The 17217-nt window shown below is 51.0% G+C and overlaps 1 protein-coding gene across 1 annotated transcript in view; it reads right to left on the reverse strand.

Moving 5' to 3' along the window:
- Window positions 1-2492: 2492 nt before the first annotated feature.
- The window catches only part of ATP12A (ATPase H+/K+ transporting non-gastric alpha2 subunit), a 39986-nt gene continuing 25261 nt past the window's right edge, over window positions 2493-17217 (reverse strand). The window contains exons 16-23 of the mRNA XM_009901343.2: window positions 14751-14919; window positions 12840-12994; window positions 11664-11787; window positions 9776-9921; window positions 8203-8336; window positions 5957-6058; window positions 3624-3715; window positions 2493-2731 (exon numbers count right to left, since the gene is read on the reverse strand). Of these exons, the coding sequence (XP_009899645.2) occupies window positions 2703-2731; window positions 3624-3715; window positions 5957-6058; window positions 8203-8336; window positions 9776-9921; window positions 11664-11787; window positions 12840-12994; window positions 14751-14919 (951 nt within the window). The 3' untranslated portion in view covers window positions 2493-2702. The remainder of the gene's footprint in view (window positions 2732-3623; window positions 3716-5956; window positions 6059-8202; window positions 8337-9775; window positions 9922-11663; window positions 11788-12839; window positions 12995-14750; window positions 14920-17217) is intronic.

Genomic DNA, 17217 nt, shown 5'->3' on the forward strand with positions numbered 1-17217 from the left:
TAAAAATTCCTCAGTCGTGACTGCTGACAAATGGCAGGGTGCTGAAGTGAGTCAGCCTGGCACCAAGCAGACTTGCTGGGGTGTTGCAGGCTTGCATTACCAAGTGATAAGGAGCACAGCTATCTGCAGTGTGGACTCACCCACTGTTCACATACTTCTTCCTCTTCTTTCTTTGTCACTCTTCCTCCTTCCTTTGCAATTCTTCTTCTTCCTGTCTCTCTGTGTAAGCCACAGATATCCCTGGAGCTGAGAACTGATAGCTGCTCTAATACCCACCCAGGGATTAAGGCCAGGAGCTTTGAGGAGGGGAGCTTACAAAAGGCACAGTAGGGTGTGGACTTTTGGGGAACAGGAAGACTTCAGGATGAAAAACACTCTGCTGTTCCCCTTCCCTCAGTTCCCTCTCGTTGGCAATCTCTCTTGCCATTTACTGTGACAGGAGTCCTCCTTCTGACCCTGCTTCTCCTCTAAGGGTTTTCTAGACTTGTATTCAAATTGCACTATCAACACAGAATCTCAGAGTTACTCTGGTTGCAAATGACCTCTAAGATCATCCAGGCCAACCATAAAATACCACCAGGGCCACCAAACCCTGGCCCCAGGTGCCAAGGCCACAGGGTTCCTGAACACCTCCAGGCATGGGGACTCCACCACCTCCCTGGGCAGCCTCTGCCAGTCCCTGACCACTCTGGCAGCAAACAAATTGTTCCTCAGCTCCAACCTAAGCCTCCCCTGGCACAATTTCAGGCCATTGCCTCTCCTCCTAAGTGATCCTAAGGAGCAGAGCCCAACCCCCAGCTCACTGCAACCTCCTTGCAGGGAGCTGCAGAGAGCAAGGAGGTCTCCCTCAGCCTCCTCTGCTCCAGCCTCACCACCCCCAGCTCCCTCAGCTGCTCCTCCCCAGCCCTCTTCTCCAGACCCTTCCCCAGCTTTGCTGCCCTTCTCTGGCCCTGCTCCAGCTCCTTTGGGCTGAGGGGCCCAAAACTGACCCCAGGCTTTGAGGTGTGGGCTCAGCAGTGCCACAGAATCCAGTGGCATACATTATATATTGCTTGGTTTAAAACTGGTCAAGCCTGGGTCTAAACCACATGTGGCACCTACTGCTTCTTGCCAGAATGCCCATATGAAAGACTTGGTTTCAAACAGGGCTGCATCTGTACCTACCTAGTCCATACTGAGGTCTATTTTGCCATAGAGGTCTGGCCTTTGGAAAGTGAGGATTGAATTTAGTATTAGGAACAATTTCTTTGCTGCCAGAGTGGTCAGGGATTGGCAGAGGCTGCCCAGGGAGGTGGTGGAGTCCCCATGCCTGAAGTGTTCAGGAAACCTGTGGCCATGGCACTTGGGGCCAGGGTTTGGTGTCCATGGTGGGGCTGGGTTGCTGGTTGGACTGAATGACCTTAGAGGCCTATTCCAACCCAAACAACACTCTGATGCTATGAAATTGTTCCAGCTGGTTAGTGGGACTGGTTAGTCCAAACCTTGAGTCCTGTGTCCAGTTCTGGGCTCCTCAGCTCAAGAAGGACATTGAGAGACTTGAAGGTGTCCAGAGAAGGGCAAGGAGGCTGGGGAGGGGTCTGGAGCACAGCCCTGGGAGGAGAGGCTGAGGGAGCTGGGGTTGCTTAGCCTGCAGAAGAGGAGGCTCAGGGAAGACCTTCTTGCTCTCTGCAACTCCCTGAAGGGAGGATGGAGCCAGGTGGGGGTTGGTCTCTTCTCCCAGGCAAGCTGCACCAGAACAAGAGGACACAGTCTCAATCTGTGCCAGGGGAGGTTTAGGCTGGATGTTAGGAAGAAATTCTTCCCAGCAAGAGAGATTGGCCTTGGGATGTGCTGCCCAGGGAGGTGGTGGAGTCCCCATCCCTGGAGGTGTTCAAGAGGGGCTTGGATGTGGCACTTGGAGCCATGGTTTAGTTGTCAGGAGGTGTTGGGTGCCAGCTTGGACTTGCTGATCTCTGAGGTCTTTTCCAACCTTATTGATTCTATGATCCAGCTGAGGGGTTGTGCCTTGGTTTTCAGGCTGTATTTATCCAGGCTGGAGGATGTTAATCTGTTCATGGTGCACGAACCACCACCTTTGCCTCTTCAGCTGGCAGAGCTTAGATCTTTTTGCTGTTCCCCCCAGCTCCTGTTAACCTTCAGTAAGAAAAGAAGATGCAGAACTGTTTTCTGGGGGGGAAAAAAAAACAACCCCAAGTTTTATTATGAAATTATTCTTATACAGCATTTGCCACCTTGGTGAGGTAACACAGAGCTCTGCCTGCACTGCCTTGCAATTCAGTTCCACCAACAATAGATCATCAGCAAACACCTTTAGTGCAAATGAATGCCTTAGGTTGTGTGGGGTTTCTGGCTTTGGCTTTTTCCTTGTGCATCTTTTCTTTCCTCTCAGAGTTTTCTCTCTCTCTCTCTCTTTCCCAAGTTCATCTTTGAATGAGGGGAAAAAACTGTGCTTGTTACCCCAAAAAAGCCCAAACAATAGGTAGCATTTCCATATGGAGCCACGTGTCAGCTTTACAGTACAGTGGGAGGTCGTTTGCCAGCCTCTAAAGTCCTTATTTCTTCATTAAAACTCATGAAATCTCATCCCTCCCTTCTTCAGGAGGTGAACTCAGCTTGGTATTGCACAGACAGGACATGGAAGCAGCAGAGGCTGGGTCAGGAGGGGAAGGAGGTCTCCGAGGAGCAGGAAGCACAGCAGGGGTTCAGTAGTACATGTTCTTGTCCCACCAGCCTGCAGGAGAAGAAGGGGGAAAAACAAAACTCAGCTACTCTTCTTCTTCAGAAAGGAGAAGTAGTCACTGGCAAGAAATGGTCCCTTTTGAAGCAGCAGCTGAGGCAGATGTGTGAATGAAAGGGTAGGAGAGGACACCTGCAGAGCTGGTCTGAGGAGAACCACAGGAGGTTCAGTAAGGTTATGCAACTTGGTCAGGGCAATCCTCAATGTCAGCCCACCTGGGGGATGTGAGATGGAGAGCAGCCCAGCAGAGAAGGACTTGGGGGTGCTGGGAGGGGAGAAGCTGACAGGAGTCAGCAGTGGGCACTGGCAGCGCAGGAGGCCAAGAGCAGCCTGGGCTGCATCCAGAGCAGTGTGGCCAGAGCTGGATCCTGCCCCTCTGCTCTGCCCTGGGGAGACCTCACCTGCAGGGCTGTGTCCAGATATGGAGCCCCCAATACCCTACTCACCCTGATGGAGTGGGTCCAGAGGAGGCCACAAGGATGATCAGAGGGCTGAAGCACCTCTGCTGTGGGGACAGACTGAAAGAGTCGGGGCTCCAGGGAGACTTTGGAGCTGCATTGCAGTATCTGAAGGGGACCTACAGGATGGCTGTCTAGAAGGGCTTGGTTTGGATGAGGGGAAATGGTTTGAATTTGGAGCAGGGTAGATCTGGGTTGGACATTAGGAGGAAGCTCTTCACAGTGAGAGCAGGGAGACACTGGAACAGGTTGCCCAGGGACGTGGTTGAGGAGACATTCAGGTTCAGACTTGACGGGGCCCTGAGCAGCCTGATCCAGCAAGAGGTGTCCCTGCTGCCTGCAAGGAGGGGTGGAGAAGATGCCCTTTGCTGCACTCTGTGACTCTGTGAACCTTCTGTCAAAACACCCAAGCAGAAAAGCTCTCTTACTTCCTGGGTATCTCCTGATGAGCAGCTTGCGGACTTCATCGTAGACCCAGATCAAGACTGCAAACGGCACAGCCACAAACCAGTACTGAAACCTGGGGTGGGGGAGAGAAGAATTGCTCAGTCACAAGCATCCAACCACTCATCTGAACTCCTGAGAGCCCTCTCTCTCTCTCTGCTATTTGGTGTTACCAAAAATCTGGCCTTTCCAGGGCTTTTCTCCTCAGTCTGATGGTTAGAAGCTGGGTGGTGCTCATGGAGACCTCCCAGGCTTTAGTGGCTGTTGAGGGAATTGATTCCAGACACTTTCCAGGGAGAAACATTGCCAGGTGGTGTTGCAGTCTCTGGAGGTGGCAGAAAGATGGAACAGGGCTGGCAGTGATAGATTTAAAATAGAAGTTTCCTGGCTGAATTTACTTAGCCTGGGGAAGAGGAGGCTCAGGGGAGACCTTCTTGCTCTCTCCATCTCCCTGAAGGGAGGTTGGAGCCAGGTGGGAGGTGGGCTCTTCTCCCAGGCAAGCAGCACCAGAACAAGAGGACACAGTCCCAAGCTGTGCCAGGGGAGGTTCAGGCTGGATGTTAGGAAGAAACTCTTCTCAGCAAGAGAGATTGGCCACTGGAATGTGGTGCCCTGTCCCTGGAGGTGTTTAGGAAAAGCCTGGATGAGGCACTTGGTGCCATGGTTTAGTTGATCAGATGGTGCTGGGTGATAGGTTGGACTTGATGATCTCTGAGGTCTCTTCCAACCTGGTTAATTCTATTCTATTCCATTCCATTCCATTCCAATTCTATCTCCAACCCTTATACAGATGTGAAAAGGTTGAGATTCCAGCCCCAGGACACAATCCAGTCCTCAGTACAACAGAGAGAAACTGAACAAGAAGGAAACCTTTCCAGGTAGCCCTTCTGCACCTTGCATTCCATTCCATTCCATTTCATCCTATCCTATCCTATCCTATCCTATCCTATCCTATCCTATTCCATTCTAAAATGCTCTCCTAACTCCCCAAAGTGTTGGGGAACCTTGGGGGGGGAGAAAATCATATTCAAGTATTACCATTAAAATATTACCATTACAATATTGATATTAAATATCACCATTAAAATATTCCTCTTGCACTATTCATAGTGAAACAGTAAGATTGAGTTATTGATACTAAAACAGTAATATTACAATATTAATATTACAGTATTGAAATGTTTGTTGTACTCATGGTAAGTTCTGGGTACTTGGGAGTAAAAATAGTGGGTGAAATAGTAGGGGGGGGGTTGTGTGAAAAGGGTCAAAATGAAGCCCCCTCTTGGCCAAGAAATTGTCCTCCCTCTTCTATTAGGGAATGTTTCTTCACTCAAAGGGTTCTCAGGCATTGGACCAGGCTGCCCAGGGAGGTGGGGGTGTCACCATCCCTGGAGGTGTTGGTTAGACACTGCACAGGGTGCCCAGGGAGGTGGTGGAAGCTCCATCCCTGGAGGTGTTGGTTAGACACTGCACAGGGTGCCCAGGGAGGTGGTGGAAGCTCCATCCCTGGAGGTGTTGGTTAGACACTGGCACAGGTTTACCCAGGGAGGTGGTGGAAGCTCCATCCCTGGAGGTGTTGGTTAGACACTGCACAGGTTGCCCAGGGAGGTGATGGAAGCTCCATCCCTGGAAGTGTTGGTTAGACACTGCACAGGTTGCCCAGGGAGGTGGTGGAAGCTCCATCCCTGGAGGTGTTGGTTAGACACAGGCACAGGTTGCCCAGGGAGGTGGTGGAAGCTCCATGCCTGGAGGTGTTGGTTAGACACTGGCACAGGTTTACCCAGGGAGGTGATGGAAGCTCCATGCCTGGAGGTGTTGGTTAGACACTGGCACAGGTTGCCCAGGGAGGTGATGGAAGCTCCATCCCTGGAGGTCTTGGTTAGACACTGGCACAGGTTGCCCAGGGAGGTGGTGGAAGCTCCATCCCTGGTGGTTTCTAAGTCCAGGCTGGATGTGGCTGTGATCTAGTGTAAGGTGTCCCTGCCCATGGCACGGGGTTGGAACTGGATGGTCCTTGAGGCCCCTTTCCAACCCTAACAATTCTGTGCTTCTATGATTCTGAGAAGTGTTTGGATGAGGAGCTCAGGCACATGGTCTAAGAGCTGTGTACAGGAAGATGTTAGGTTGTGGCTGGGTTTGATGATCTCAAGGTCTTTTCCAGCCAGGTGTTTCTGTGGTTCATAATGAATAACCTCAAAGAGTTATCCTTGAGCTGTGCTGCACACACATCCTGCTCCCATCTGAGGCTTCTGGCAGGGTGGTAGCTCCATGCCTGTCTGCACATGGGTGAGGGAAGGACAGCAGCATCAACACTCACCTCAGAGGTGTGAAGTTCAGGGCTGTCACATGTCCAAGACCATAGGTAAGGATCAGAGCAATTCCTATCTGGGAAAAGATACCCACCCAGATGACCTTGTTCCTGCAAGACAGCCAAAGGGGAAGGGTTAGATGGCTCTGTCCCTGCATGGAAACCTGATGGCACAGCACAGTGCAGGGGCTGTCTGCATTAGTCATGCCTTCTGCTTGCACCATGCCTGTGTGCTCTGTGACTCAACTCTACATGTCAGAAGGAAATACACATAGGTGTAGGCTCTGTACCAGCAGATAAAGAAAGGAAAACATTCTGCTTTCTATCAGAAATGCTCTGACTGAGTGCCAGCTTTCATGTGTGGCCCCTGACCCAGTACATATTTTTACCTCCCTGAAGGCAGCCAGCACTGTCTTAGGGAGGCTGAGCAGCTGGGAGCTCCTCAGAGGCTGAGCTCCTCTCAGAAAAGTCCAACAGGCTGGGAGAGTTGGGGCTGTGCAGCCTGGAGAAGAGAAGGCTCCAGGGACACCTCAGAGCAGCCTTCCTGAACCTGAAGTGGGCTACAGGAGAGCTGGGGAGGGACTTTGGACAAGGGCTGGGAGTGATAGGATGAGAAGCAATGGATTGAGAAGCAATGGATTGAAGTTTGAGGAGAGGAGATTGAGACTGGAGATGAGGAAGAAATTCCTTCCAGTGAGGGTGGGAAGACACTGGCACAGGTTGCCCAGGGAGGCTGTGGATGTCCCCTCCCTGGAGATGTTCAAGTCCAGGTTGGATGAGGTTTTGAGCACCCTGGGCTAGTGAGAGGTGTCCCTGCCCATGGCAGTGGGGTTGGAACTGGATGATCCTTGAGGTCCCTTCCAACCCAACCTATTCTGTGATTCTATGAACTACAGAAAGAACTGAGGAAAATAATCTGGAAACTCCTTTTTTATGTGTAACAAAGACTGTGAGGAGTGGAGAGGCCGCTCTGAGCTGGTGCCCTTTCAGAGTAACCAGCACAAGGTCTTTCTTTCAATAGAATAGAATAGAATAGGAAAAGACATTTAAGATCATCAGGTCCAACTATGACCATCATGAAGTAGGAAAGGGAGTGATGATCTCAGAGGTCTTTTGAACTTAAACAATTCTATGCTTCTATCCTAAAAGGTTTGAGATCTGGCATTGCTTGAAGCCAGATTTAGCCTTTGCTCCCAGGCTGAATGTGAGTGGGCAAAATCCCTGAGTTAACCTTCTTCCCCAGAGCTGCAGAAGACTGAATTAGCCTCTTGTGTCAGCTAAAGAACCTGCAAAATAACTCAGAAAAACCCCAAACAACCAACCAAACCAAACCCAAAACCAAAATCCAAACCAAACCAAACTAAACCAAACCAATCCCAAACCAAAACCAAACAAAACCAAACTAAAACCAAACCCAACCCAAACCCAACCAAAACCAAAACCAACCTAAACCATCTAAACCCAAACCAAACCAAACAAAACCAAACCCAACTCAAACCATCCAAACTCAACCCAAACCAAACCCAAACCAAATCAAGCCAAAACCAAACTAAATAAAACCAAACCCAACCCAAACCACACCCAAACCAAATCAATCCAAACTCAAACCAAAACCAAACCAAACCAAGCCAAGCCAAAACCAAACCAAAACCAAAGCCAAACAAAACCCAAACCTAAACCAAACCCAAACATAACCAAACCCAAACCAACCCCAACCAAAGCCAAGCAAAACCCAAACCTAAACCAAACCCAAACCTAACCAAACCCAAACCAACCCCAACCAAAGCCAAACAAAACCAAACCCAAACCAACCCCAACCCCAACCAAAGCCAAACCTAAACCAAAACCAAACCCAAACCTAACCAAACCCAACCCCAACCCCAACAAAAGCCAAACAAAACCCAAACCTAAACCAAACCCAAACCTAAACCAAAACCAAACCTAACCAAACCCAACCCCAACCAAAGCCAAACAAAACCCAAACCTAAACCAAACCCAAACCCAAACCTAACCAAAACCAACCCCAACAAAAGCCAAACAAAACCCAAACCTAAACCAAACCTAACCAAACCCAAACCCAACCCCAACCTCATCCAAAGCCAAACAAAACCCAAACCAAAACCAAACCCAAACCAAAATCAAAGCAAAACCAAAGCAAATGTCAACCCAACCTAACCAAACCAAATGAAACCAAAACCAAAGCAAAAGCCAACCAAACAACCCAACCCAACCCAACTCAACCAACCCAACCTTACCTGAAGAGACCCTGCTGGAAAATGGAATTCCTTCGTGTTTTCCTGATGATCAAATCAGCAACCTGCTGGATTGTGATGCTGACAAAGAAGGCAGTGTAGCCAGTCCACTGCAGGTATGTCCTCTGGTACTTAGTCTGCAAAGCAAAGGGACATCAGAGGAGCCCTTCCAGCAGCCCCTGGGGCTGCAGACCTTCCCAGTGGCAGAGTCTTAAATGCAGAGTTGCTGTGGATTTAACAAGGAGCAGACTGTGGTCGCTTGTTCTGCTCTGCTGCTTGCTGGGGGTGAGGCTGAAGTAGGAGCTGGGGGCAAGGAGGTGTTGATAGTGCTTTCCAAATGTTGATTTATTACTGCTAATACTGATCTATGACTGCTAATGTTGATTTATTACTGCTAATACTGATCTATGACTGCTAATACTGATTTATTACTGCTAATACTGATCTATGACTGCTAATATTGATTTATTACTGCTAATACTGATCTATGACTGCTAATACTGATCTAAGACTGCTAATACTGATTTATTACTGCTAATACTGATCTATGATTGCTAATACTGATCTATTACTGCTAATATTGATTTATTTACTTTAATATTGATTTATTGGTGCCAATATTCATTTATTAACGTCCATATTGGCTTGCTGATGTCAATATTCATTTATTAATGTCCATATTGGTTTATTGATGTTAATATCCACTCATCAATGTTAATGTCAACTCATCAATGTTAACATCTATTTATTACTGTTAATCTTGACTTATTAGTGTCAGTGTCAATTGATTGATGTTGGTATCAATTTATTAATGTCAACATTGGTTATTTAATATGAATATTGATTAATTAATATCAATATTCATTTATTAATGATCTCTCTTAGCCTGTCCCCTTAGGGCTGCAGCACCTCTCCTATGAGGACAGCCTGAGAGAGTTGGGGTTGTGCAGGCTGCAGAGGAGAAGGCTCCCAGGAGACCTTCTGGTGGCCTTCCAGGAGCTGCAGGGGGCTGCAAGCAAGCTGGGGAGGGACTTTGGAGGGGGTCAGGGAGGGATAGGACTGCGGGGGATGGAGCAGAAGTAGAAGTGGGGAGCTTGAGATTGGCTGTGAGGAAGAAGTTGTTGCCCAGGAGGGTGGTGAGAGCCTGGCCCAGGCTGCCCAGGGAGGTGGTGGAAGCCTCCTGCCTGGAGGTGTTTGCAGCCAGGCTGGAGGTGGCTGTGAGCAACCTGCTGTGGTGTGAGGTGTCCCTGCCCAGGGCAGGGGGCTTGGAACTGCCTGAGCCTTGAGGTCCCTTCCCTGGATGTGAGGAAGAAGTTCTTCACCAGGAGAGTGGTGAAGCCCTGGGATGGGTTGTGCAGGGAGGTGGTTGAGGCTCCATCCCTGGAGGTGTTTAAGCCCAGGCTGGATGAGGCTCTGGCCAGACTGATCTAGTGTGGGGTGTCCTTGCCCATGGCAGGGGGGTTGGAACTGGATGATCCTTGGGGTCTCTTCCAACCCTGACTGATACTATGATGAGAAGATGATCTTCAAAGGTCCCTTCCAACCCAGTGCATTCCATCATTCTGTGATCCCTTACCCATTGCTGTCCATAGGAGTCCTCAAAGTCATTAATGGCACTGTTCTCCCAGTCGACTCTCACTCCAAGCAGTGTGAGAGGGAGGAACCCTTGCTCAGCATACACAGTGAAATAGGTGACAAAGGCTCCCACTGACTGCATGATACCTGCAAAATCAACGAGGTAGAAGTGAGGCTGCAAGTGAGGATGATTAAAGGACTGCAGCACTGCCTGGGGAGGAAAGGCTGAGAGCCCTGGGGCTGTTCAGTCTGGAAAAGAGAAGAGTTAAAAGGGATTTAATAAATGTCTATCAATATCTGAGGGCTGGGGGTCAAGAGGGAGGAGACAGGGACAGGCTCTACTCAGTTGCTCCCTGGAATAGGACAAGGAGCAATGGATGTAAGCTGCAGCACAGAAGGTTCCACCTTCTGCACTGGGAGGCTCCCAGAGCCCTGGAGCAGGCTGCCCAGAGAGGTTGTGGAGTCTCCTTCTCTGGAGCCTTTCCATCCCTGTCTGGATGTGTTCTGTGTGGCCTGAGCTGGTCCTGCTCTGACAGGGAGGTAGGATTCAATGATCTCTTTGGGTCCTGTCCAGCCCCTACCATCCTCTGATCCTGTGAGGCAGAAGCTCATGTGCTGGGGATTGGTGTGGTTCTGTCTCCATGGCTGTGAGTCTCAGGGTGCTTTTAGAGCTTGTAGTGCTCCAACATTCTTGACCTCTGTAGACAAAAGCCTCTTGTGCTGAATAATTCAGCAATATTCAACATTCAGCCTGTGCTGTTGAATAATGAGCAACAGAAAGGAGTCAGAGGTTTGCCTGGGGAGGCAGATGAGGCTGCACCAGGAGCCAGCAACCGTCACTGGCAGCCCAGCAGGCAGCTGTGTGCTGAGCTGCAGCCAGAGCAGGGAGAGCAGCAGCACAGGGAGGGGATTCTGCCCCTCTGCTCTGCTCTGCTCAGCCCCCACCTGCAGCACTGCCTCCAGCTCTGGTGCCTCCAATGCAAGAGGGCATTGAACTGTTGGAGCAGGTCCAGAGGAGGCCACCAAGATGATCAGAAGGCTGAGAACCTCCCATGTGGGGACAGGCTGGGAGAGCTGGGGCTGTGCAGCCTGGAGAAGAGAAGGCTCCAGGGAGAGCTCAGAGCAGCCTTCCAGTACCTGAAGGGCTCCAGGAGAGCTGGGGAGGGACTTTGGACAAGGGCTGAGGGTGTCAGGAGGAGGAACAATGGCTTTGAGCTGGGAGAGAGGAGATTGAGAGTGGAGATGAGGAAGAAATTCTTTAGTGTGAGGCTGGGGAGACTCTGGCACAGGCTGCCCAGGGAGGCTGTGGCTGTGCCCTGCCTGGAGGTGTTGAAGGCCAGGCTGGATGAGGCCCTGAGCAGCCTGTGCTGGGGGGAGGTGTCCCTGCCCATGGCAGGGGGCTGGGACTGGATGATCTTTGAGGTCCCTTCCAAGGCAACCCACCCCACGATTCCATGCCTACAGTGCAGGGTGGGATCAGGGCTCTTGCTCCCTCCTTGCTTAGCTCTTACAAACTGGAGCAGCTTTTCTGTTTCCTCATCTTGGTTTGGGAGGGAAATGGTGAAGAGCAAAGCTGTGCTGGGTGAGAAGAGTCGGTGGTGACGTTGAAGAAGAGGCCTGCAAGAAGGGTGAGGATGAAAGGGGGGCTAAGCAAAGACAGCAGGAGCTGAACACCTGGGCTTGAGGCCTCGAGCAAGCTGTGCTGGTGGGAGGTGTCCCTGCCCATGGCAGGGGGGCTGGAAATGGATGCTCTTTAGGGTCCTTTCCAACCCAAACCATTCTATGAATCCGTGAAGGAGCTGAGTTTCAGCTTTCCTTTCTCTAAGAAGCAAATGAAGTTGGCTGTGTCTTGGGCTTGCTGACCCCAGGCAGTGTTGCAGGGAACCTACCAATCTGCAGGTAGGAGTAGACAGCCAGCTGCTGGTTCACCAGTCTGTCCTTCTGCTTGTTCCGAGGCCTCCTGTTCATGATATCGCTCTCGGCTTTCTCGTAGGCTAATGCCACGGAGGGGATCTGCAAGGGAAAGAAACCATCAGAGGCTTGCTGGCAACACTTGGTGCTTACCAGGACAGTTACAGTTCTCAGGGCCACCAGGATGAGCAGAGGGCTGGAGCTGCTCTGCTCTGCAGACAGCCTGAGAGAGTTGGGGTTGTGCAGGCTGCAGAGGAGAAGGCTCCCAGGAGACCTTCTGGTGGCCTTCCAGGAGCTGCAGGGGGCTGCAAGCAAGCTGGGGAGGGACTTTGGAGGGTGCCAGGGAGGGATAGGAGTGGGGGGGATGGAGCAGAAGTAGAAGTGGGGAGACTGAGATTGGCTGTGAGGAAGAAGTTGTTGCCCAGGAGGGTGGTGAGAGCCTGGCCCAGGCTGCCCAGGGAGGTGGTGGAAGCCTCCTGCCTGGAGGTGTTTGCAGCCAGGCTGGAGGTGGCTGTGAGCAACCTGCTGTGGTGTGAGGTGTCCCTGCCCATGGCTGGGGGTTGGGGCTGGCTGAGCCTTGAGGTCCCTTCCAACCCCTAACATCCTGTGATCTTATGATGAAGGCAGCTAAGCCTGTGAGTGTTCTGCATGTCCCTACACACACAGAATCAATAAGGTTGGAAAAGACCTCAGAGATCATCAAGCCCACCCTAGCACCTAATCCCTAACACCTCCTGACAACTAAACCATGGCTCCAAGTGCCACATCCAAGCCCCTCTTGAACACCTCCAGGGACAGTGACTCTACCACCTCCCTGGGCAGCCCATTCCAATGGGCAATCACTCACTCTCTGTAGAACTTCTTCCTCACCTCCAGCCTAAACCTCCCCTGGCACAGCTTGAGACTGTGTCCTCTTGTTCTGCTGCTGCCTGCCTGGCAGAAGAGCCCAACCCCCAGCTGGCTCCAACCTCCCTTCAGGGAGTTGCAGAGAGCAAGAAGGTCTCCCCTGAGCCTCCTCTTCTGCAGGTTAAGCAACCCCAGCTCCCTCAGCCTCTCCTCCCAGGGCTGTGCTCCAGACCCCTCCCCACACCCAGCCCCTCTCACTCCTCACAATATTAGAGCAGAAAATCACTTCAACCCCCCCTCCAGCTTACAATGTCTGTGCCCAGGTCGATGAACAGGATGGTGATGGTGCCAATGGGCAGGGGGATGCTGGCAATGATGTAGATGAGAAAGGGACAGAGCTCAGCGATGTTCTTAGTCAGGGTGTAGGCAATGGTTTTCTTCAGGTTGTCAAAGATCAGGCGGCCTGGAGGGGAAGGAGACACTGCTGTGAAAGCTGTTTGTCAGCAGGGGGGTTTGCAGGTAAAGAAAGGCTCAGCTTTTTAAAACCCAGCTTTCTAAGGTGTCCAGAGAAGGGCAACGAAGCTGGGGAGGGGTCTGGAGCACAGCCCTGGGAGAAGAGGCTGAGGGAGCTGGGGTTGCTTAGCCTGCAGAAGAGGAGGCTCAGGGGAGACCTTCTTGCTCTCTGCAACTCCCTGAAGGGAGGTTGGAGCCAGCTGGGGGTTGGGCTCTTCTCCCAGGCAGCCAGCAGCAGAACAAGAGGACACAGTCTCAAGCTGTGCCAGGGGAGGTTCAGGCTGGAGGTTAGGAAGAAATGTTTCATAGAAAGAGAGATTGGCCATTGGAATGTGCTGCCCAGGGAGGTGGTGGAGTCCCCATCCCTGGAGGTGTTCAAGAGGGGCTTGGATGTGGCACTTGGAGCCATGGTTTAGTTGTCAGGTTTGGGTTCTTTCTGTTCCTGGGTTTTGTTTGGGGTTTTGTTTGTTTGGGTTCTCTTTGCTTCTGGGTTTTGTGTGCTTGGGTTTTGTTTGGGGTCTCTTTGCTTCTGAGTTTTGATTGGGTTTTGTTTGTTTGGGTTCTCTTTGCTTCTGGGTTTTGTTTGGGGTTTGGTTTGCTTGGGTTCTGTTTGTTCCTGGGTTTTGTCTGCTTTTTGTTTGGGTTTTATTTGTTCCTGGGTTTCATTTGTTGTTTGTTTGGGCATTGGGGATTTTTTTTGTCTTTTTGTTTATTTGTGGGGGGTTTTATGTGGTGGTTGTTCGGTTGGTTGGTTTCTTTTTAACTGCCTTCCTTGAGAGCCTTCAAGGGACAAGGAAAAATCTCTTTCAGTGTGAAAACCAGAGGGGAAAGTCCCATTCCACAGCACACTGAAGCCACAAGCTCTCAGCAGTGGAATGTGTGTTGCTGCCATAGGTGGAGCACAGTGAAGTAACAGAGTGAGAAGGTGGAGGAAAAACAGTTGTGGCTTTGTGGGGCTCAGAACTGCATAGGAACAAGATAGGAAGGGGGTTTTGTCTGCAGCTTGAGCTGGCAGAGCCATGCTGTGTGTGGGAAAGGAGAGTGATTTCCTTACAGAATCATAGAATTGTTAGGGTTGGAAGGGACCTCAAGGCTCAGCCAGCTCCAACCCCCCTGCCATGGGCAGGGACACTTCACATCAGAGCAGGTTGCTCACAACCACCTCCAGCCTGGCTGCAAACACCTCCAGGCAGGAGGCTTGCACCACCTCCCTGGGCAATCTGTGCCAGGCTCTCACCACCCTCCTGGGCAACAACTTCTTCCTCACAGCCAATCTCAATCTACACAGTTCTAGGTTTTTTTCCATCCCCCCCAGTCCTATCCCTCCCTGACCCCCTCCAAAGTCCCTCCCCAGCTTGCTTGCAGCCCCCTGCAGCTCCTGGAAGGCCACCAGAAGGTCTCCTGGGAGCCTTCTCCTCTGCAGCCTGCACAACCCCAACTCTCTCAGGCTGTCTGCAGAGCAGAGCAGCTCCAGCCCTCTGCTCATCCTGGTGGCCCACCTCCCTGGGCAACCTGTGCCAGTGCCTCACCCTGCTTGTCATCTGTCTCTGAATGGAATGAATTCCCAAACATCCAAATCACATTTCCAAACTCAGAGATTCAGCATAAAAAGAGGGCTGAGCAGAGAAGGGGAAGGATCAGGAGGACCTGCCAGTGCTGTGTGGCTGGCAGGAGCTTTTGTGTGGTCAGTGAGATGATTTTCTTACCTTCCTCCACTCCTGTGACAATAGAGGCAAAGTTATCATCCAGCAGTACCATGTCAGCTGCATTTTTAGCTGCATCAGAGCCAGCAATACCCATGGCAATTCCAATATCTGCTTTTTTAAGAGCAGGGGAGTCATTGACTCCATCTCCAGTCACGGCCACGACTGCTCCCTGGAACACACAAAAGGATCCAGATGTGAGGTTGTTTTGATGAGATGCTGCTGCCTTCCCCTGAGGACAGGCTGCTCTCAGCACACTCCATGTCTTTACACCTCCAGAAGAAAGATGCTGAGGTGAAATTCTGAGTCCCCCTTATTGCCATATAATATGTAGCTAGTGGTCAGAAAGATGCTAGGTGGGATGAATACAGCAACCTCAGACTGAGGTCTGTAGCTGAGTTTGTCATCTAGGCTCCCTTCATGGTAGAAATGGGGAACTCAGAATCAAAGACTGGTTTCAGTTGGAAGAGACCTTAAAGCTCATCCAGTTCCAACCCCATTGCCATGGGCAGGGACACCTCCCACCAGCATAGGTTGCTCAAGGCCTCATCCAGCCTGGCCTTGAACACCTCCAGGCAGGGCACAGCCACAGCCTCCCTGGGCAGCCTGTGCCAGGCTCTCCCCACCCTCACTCTAAACAACTTCTTCCTCCCCTCCAGTCTCAATCTCCTCTCTCCCAGCTCAAAGCCATTGTTCCTCATCCTGGCACTCCCAGTCCTTGTCAAAAGTCCCTCCCCAGCTCTCCTGGAGCCCTTCAGGTACTGGAAGGTTGCTCTAGGTTGTCCCTGGAGCCTTCTCTTCTCCTGGCTGAACAGCCCCAACTCTAGTCAGAGGCATTCAGGAATATGTTTTGATACATCCCAAAGAGCAGACATCTACACTGAATGTCCTTTAAATGCATTAAATCTGACATTCTGTGCAATAAGGGAGCTTCAGATGGAGACATCTGGCTGTAAGAATAGAATAGAATAGAATAGAATAGAATAGAATAGAATAGAATAGAATAGAATAGAATAGAATAGAATAGAATAGAATAGAATAGAATAGAATAGAATAGAATAGAATAGAATAGGAGTAGACTTAACCAGGTTGAAAAAGACCTCAGAGATCATGGAGTCCAACCTATCACCCAACACCATCTAATCAACTAAACCATGGCACCAAGCACCCCATCCAAGAATTTCTTGAACTCCTCCAGCCATGGGGACTCCACCACCTCCCTGGGCAGCACATCCCAATGGCCAATCTCTCTTTCTATGAAGCATTTCTTCCTAACATGCAGCCTGAGCCTCCGTTGGCACAGCTTGAGACTGTGTCCTCTTGTGCTGGTGCTGATTGCTAGAGAGAAGAGCCCAACCCCCAGCTGGCTCCAACCTCCCTTCAGGGAGTTGCAGAGAGCAAGAAGGTCTCCCCTGAGCCTCCTCTTCTGCAGGCTAAGCAACCCCAGCTCCCTCAGCCTCTCCTCACAGGGCTGTGCTCCAGACCCCTCCCCAGCCTCCTTGCCCTTCTCTGGACACCTTCAAGTCTCTCAATGTCCTTCTTGAGCTGAGGAGCCCAGAGCTGGACACAGGACTCAAGGGGTGGCCTCAGCAGTGCTGAGCACAGGGCACAAGGACTTCCCTGCTCCTGCTGGCCACACTCTGCCTGATGCAGGCCAGGATGCCCTTGGCCTTCTTGGCCACCTGGGCACACTTCTGGCTCCTGTTCAGCTGCTCTCCACCACTCCCCCCAGGCTCCTCTCTGCCTGGCTGCTCTCAGCCACTCTGCCCCCCAGCCTGCAGCACTGCCTGGGGTTGCTGTGGAAAACTTTGCTCATCTCAAAGAAGGCAAACTGATTATCCAGAAGAAGGGAATCTCTGATTACCCCAAAAGAAGGATGAATGATTACTCAGAAGAAGGAAAACTGATTACCCCAAAGGATAAATGATTACTCAGAAGGAGGAAAACTGATTACCCCAAAAGAAGGATAAATGATTACTCAGAAGGAGGAAAACTCTGATTCCCCAAAGGAAGGGAAACTCTGCACACCCTAAAGAAGGGCAACTGTGATTACCCAAAAGAAGGATAACTCTGATTCCCCCAAAGAAGGAAATCTCTGATTATCCAACTCAGCTCCCATCTATCCTGCAGCTGAAGGTCCTGCTCTAGCTGATGCAAATGTTCATGGCTTGACAGCTCTACAGAGTGCTCTGAGTGGGGAAAAAGCCTGCCCAAGTGATTAATGCAAATACTGAATGTCCTGTCCCTGTGGGGATTTAGCAGAGTGTCACTGCCTGTAAATGCTGCCCTGTACAGAAGAGCTTATCAGCTCCAAGTGCTAAACATAGCATGGAGGCTGGCTGGCTTCAGATGAGGCAGGGAGGGTGTCCCTCTGCATCCTTTGAAGAGGCCCTGATCTGCTGGGCCTGTGGGTGTCTAAGCAGTGCAGGGCACATTTCCCCCCCTGGCTTCCAAAGGCCATCCAGAAAGA

This window comes from Dryobates pubescens, chromosome 34, assembly GCF_014839835.1.
Source record: "Dryobates pubescens isolate bDryPub1 chromosome 34, bDryPub1.pri, whole genome shotgun sequence".
NCBI classification, from domain to species: domain Eukaryota; kingdom Metazoa; phylum Chordata; class Aves; order Piciformes; family Picidae; genus Dryobates; species Dryobates pubescens.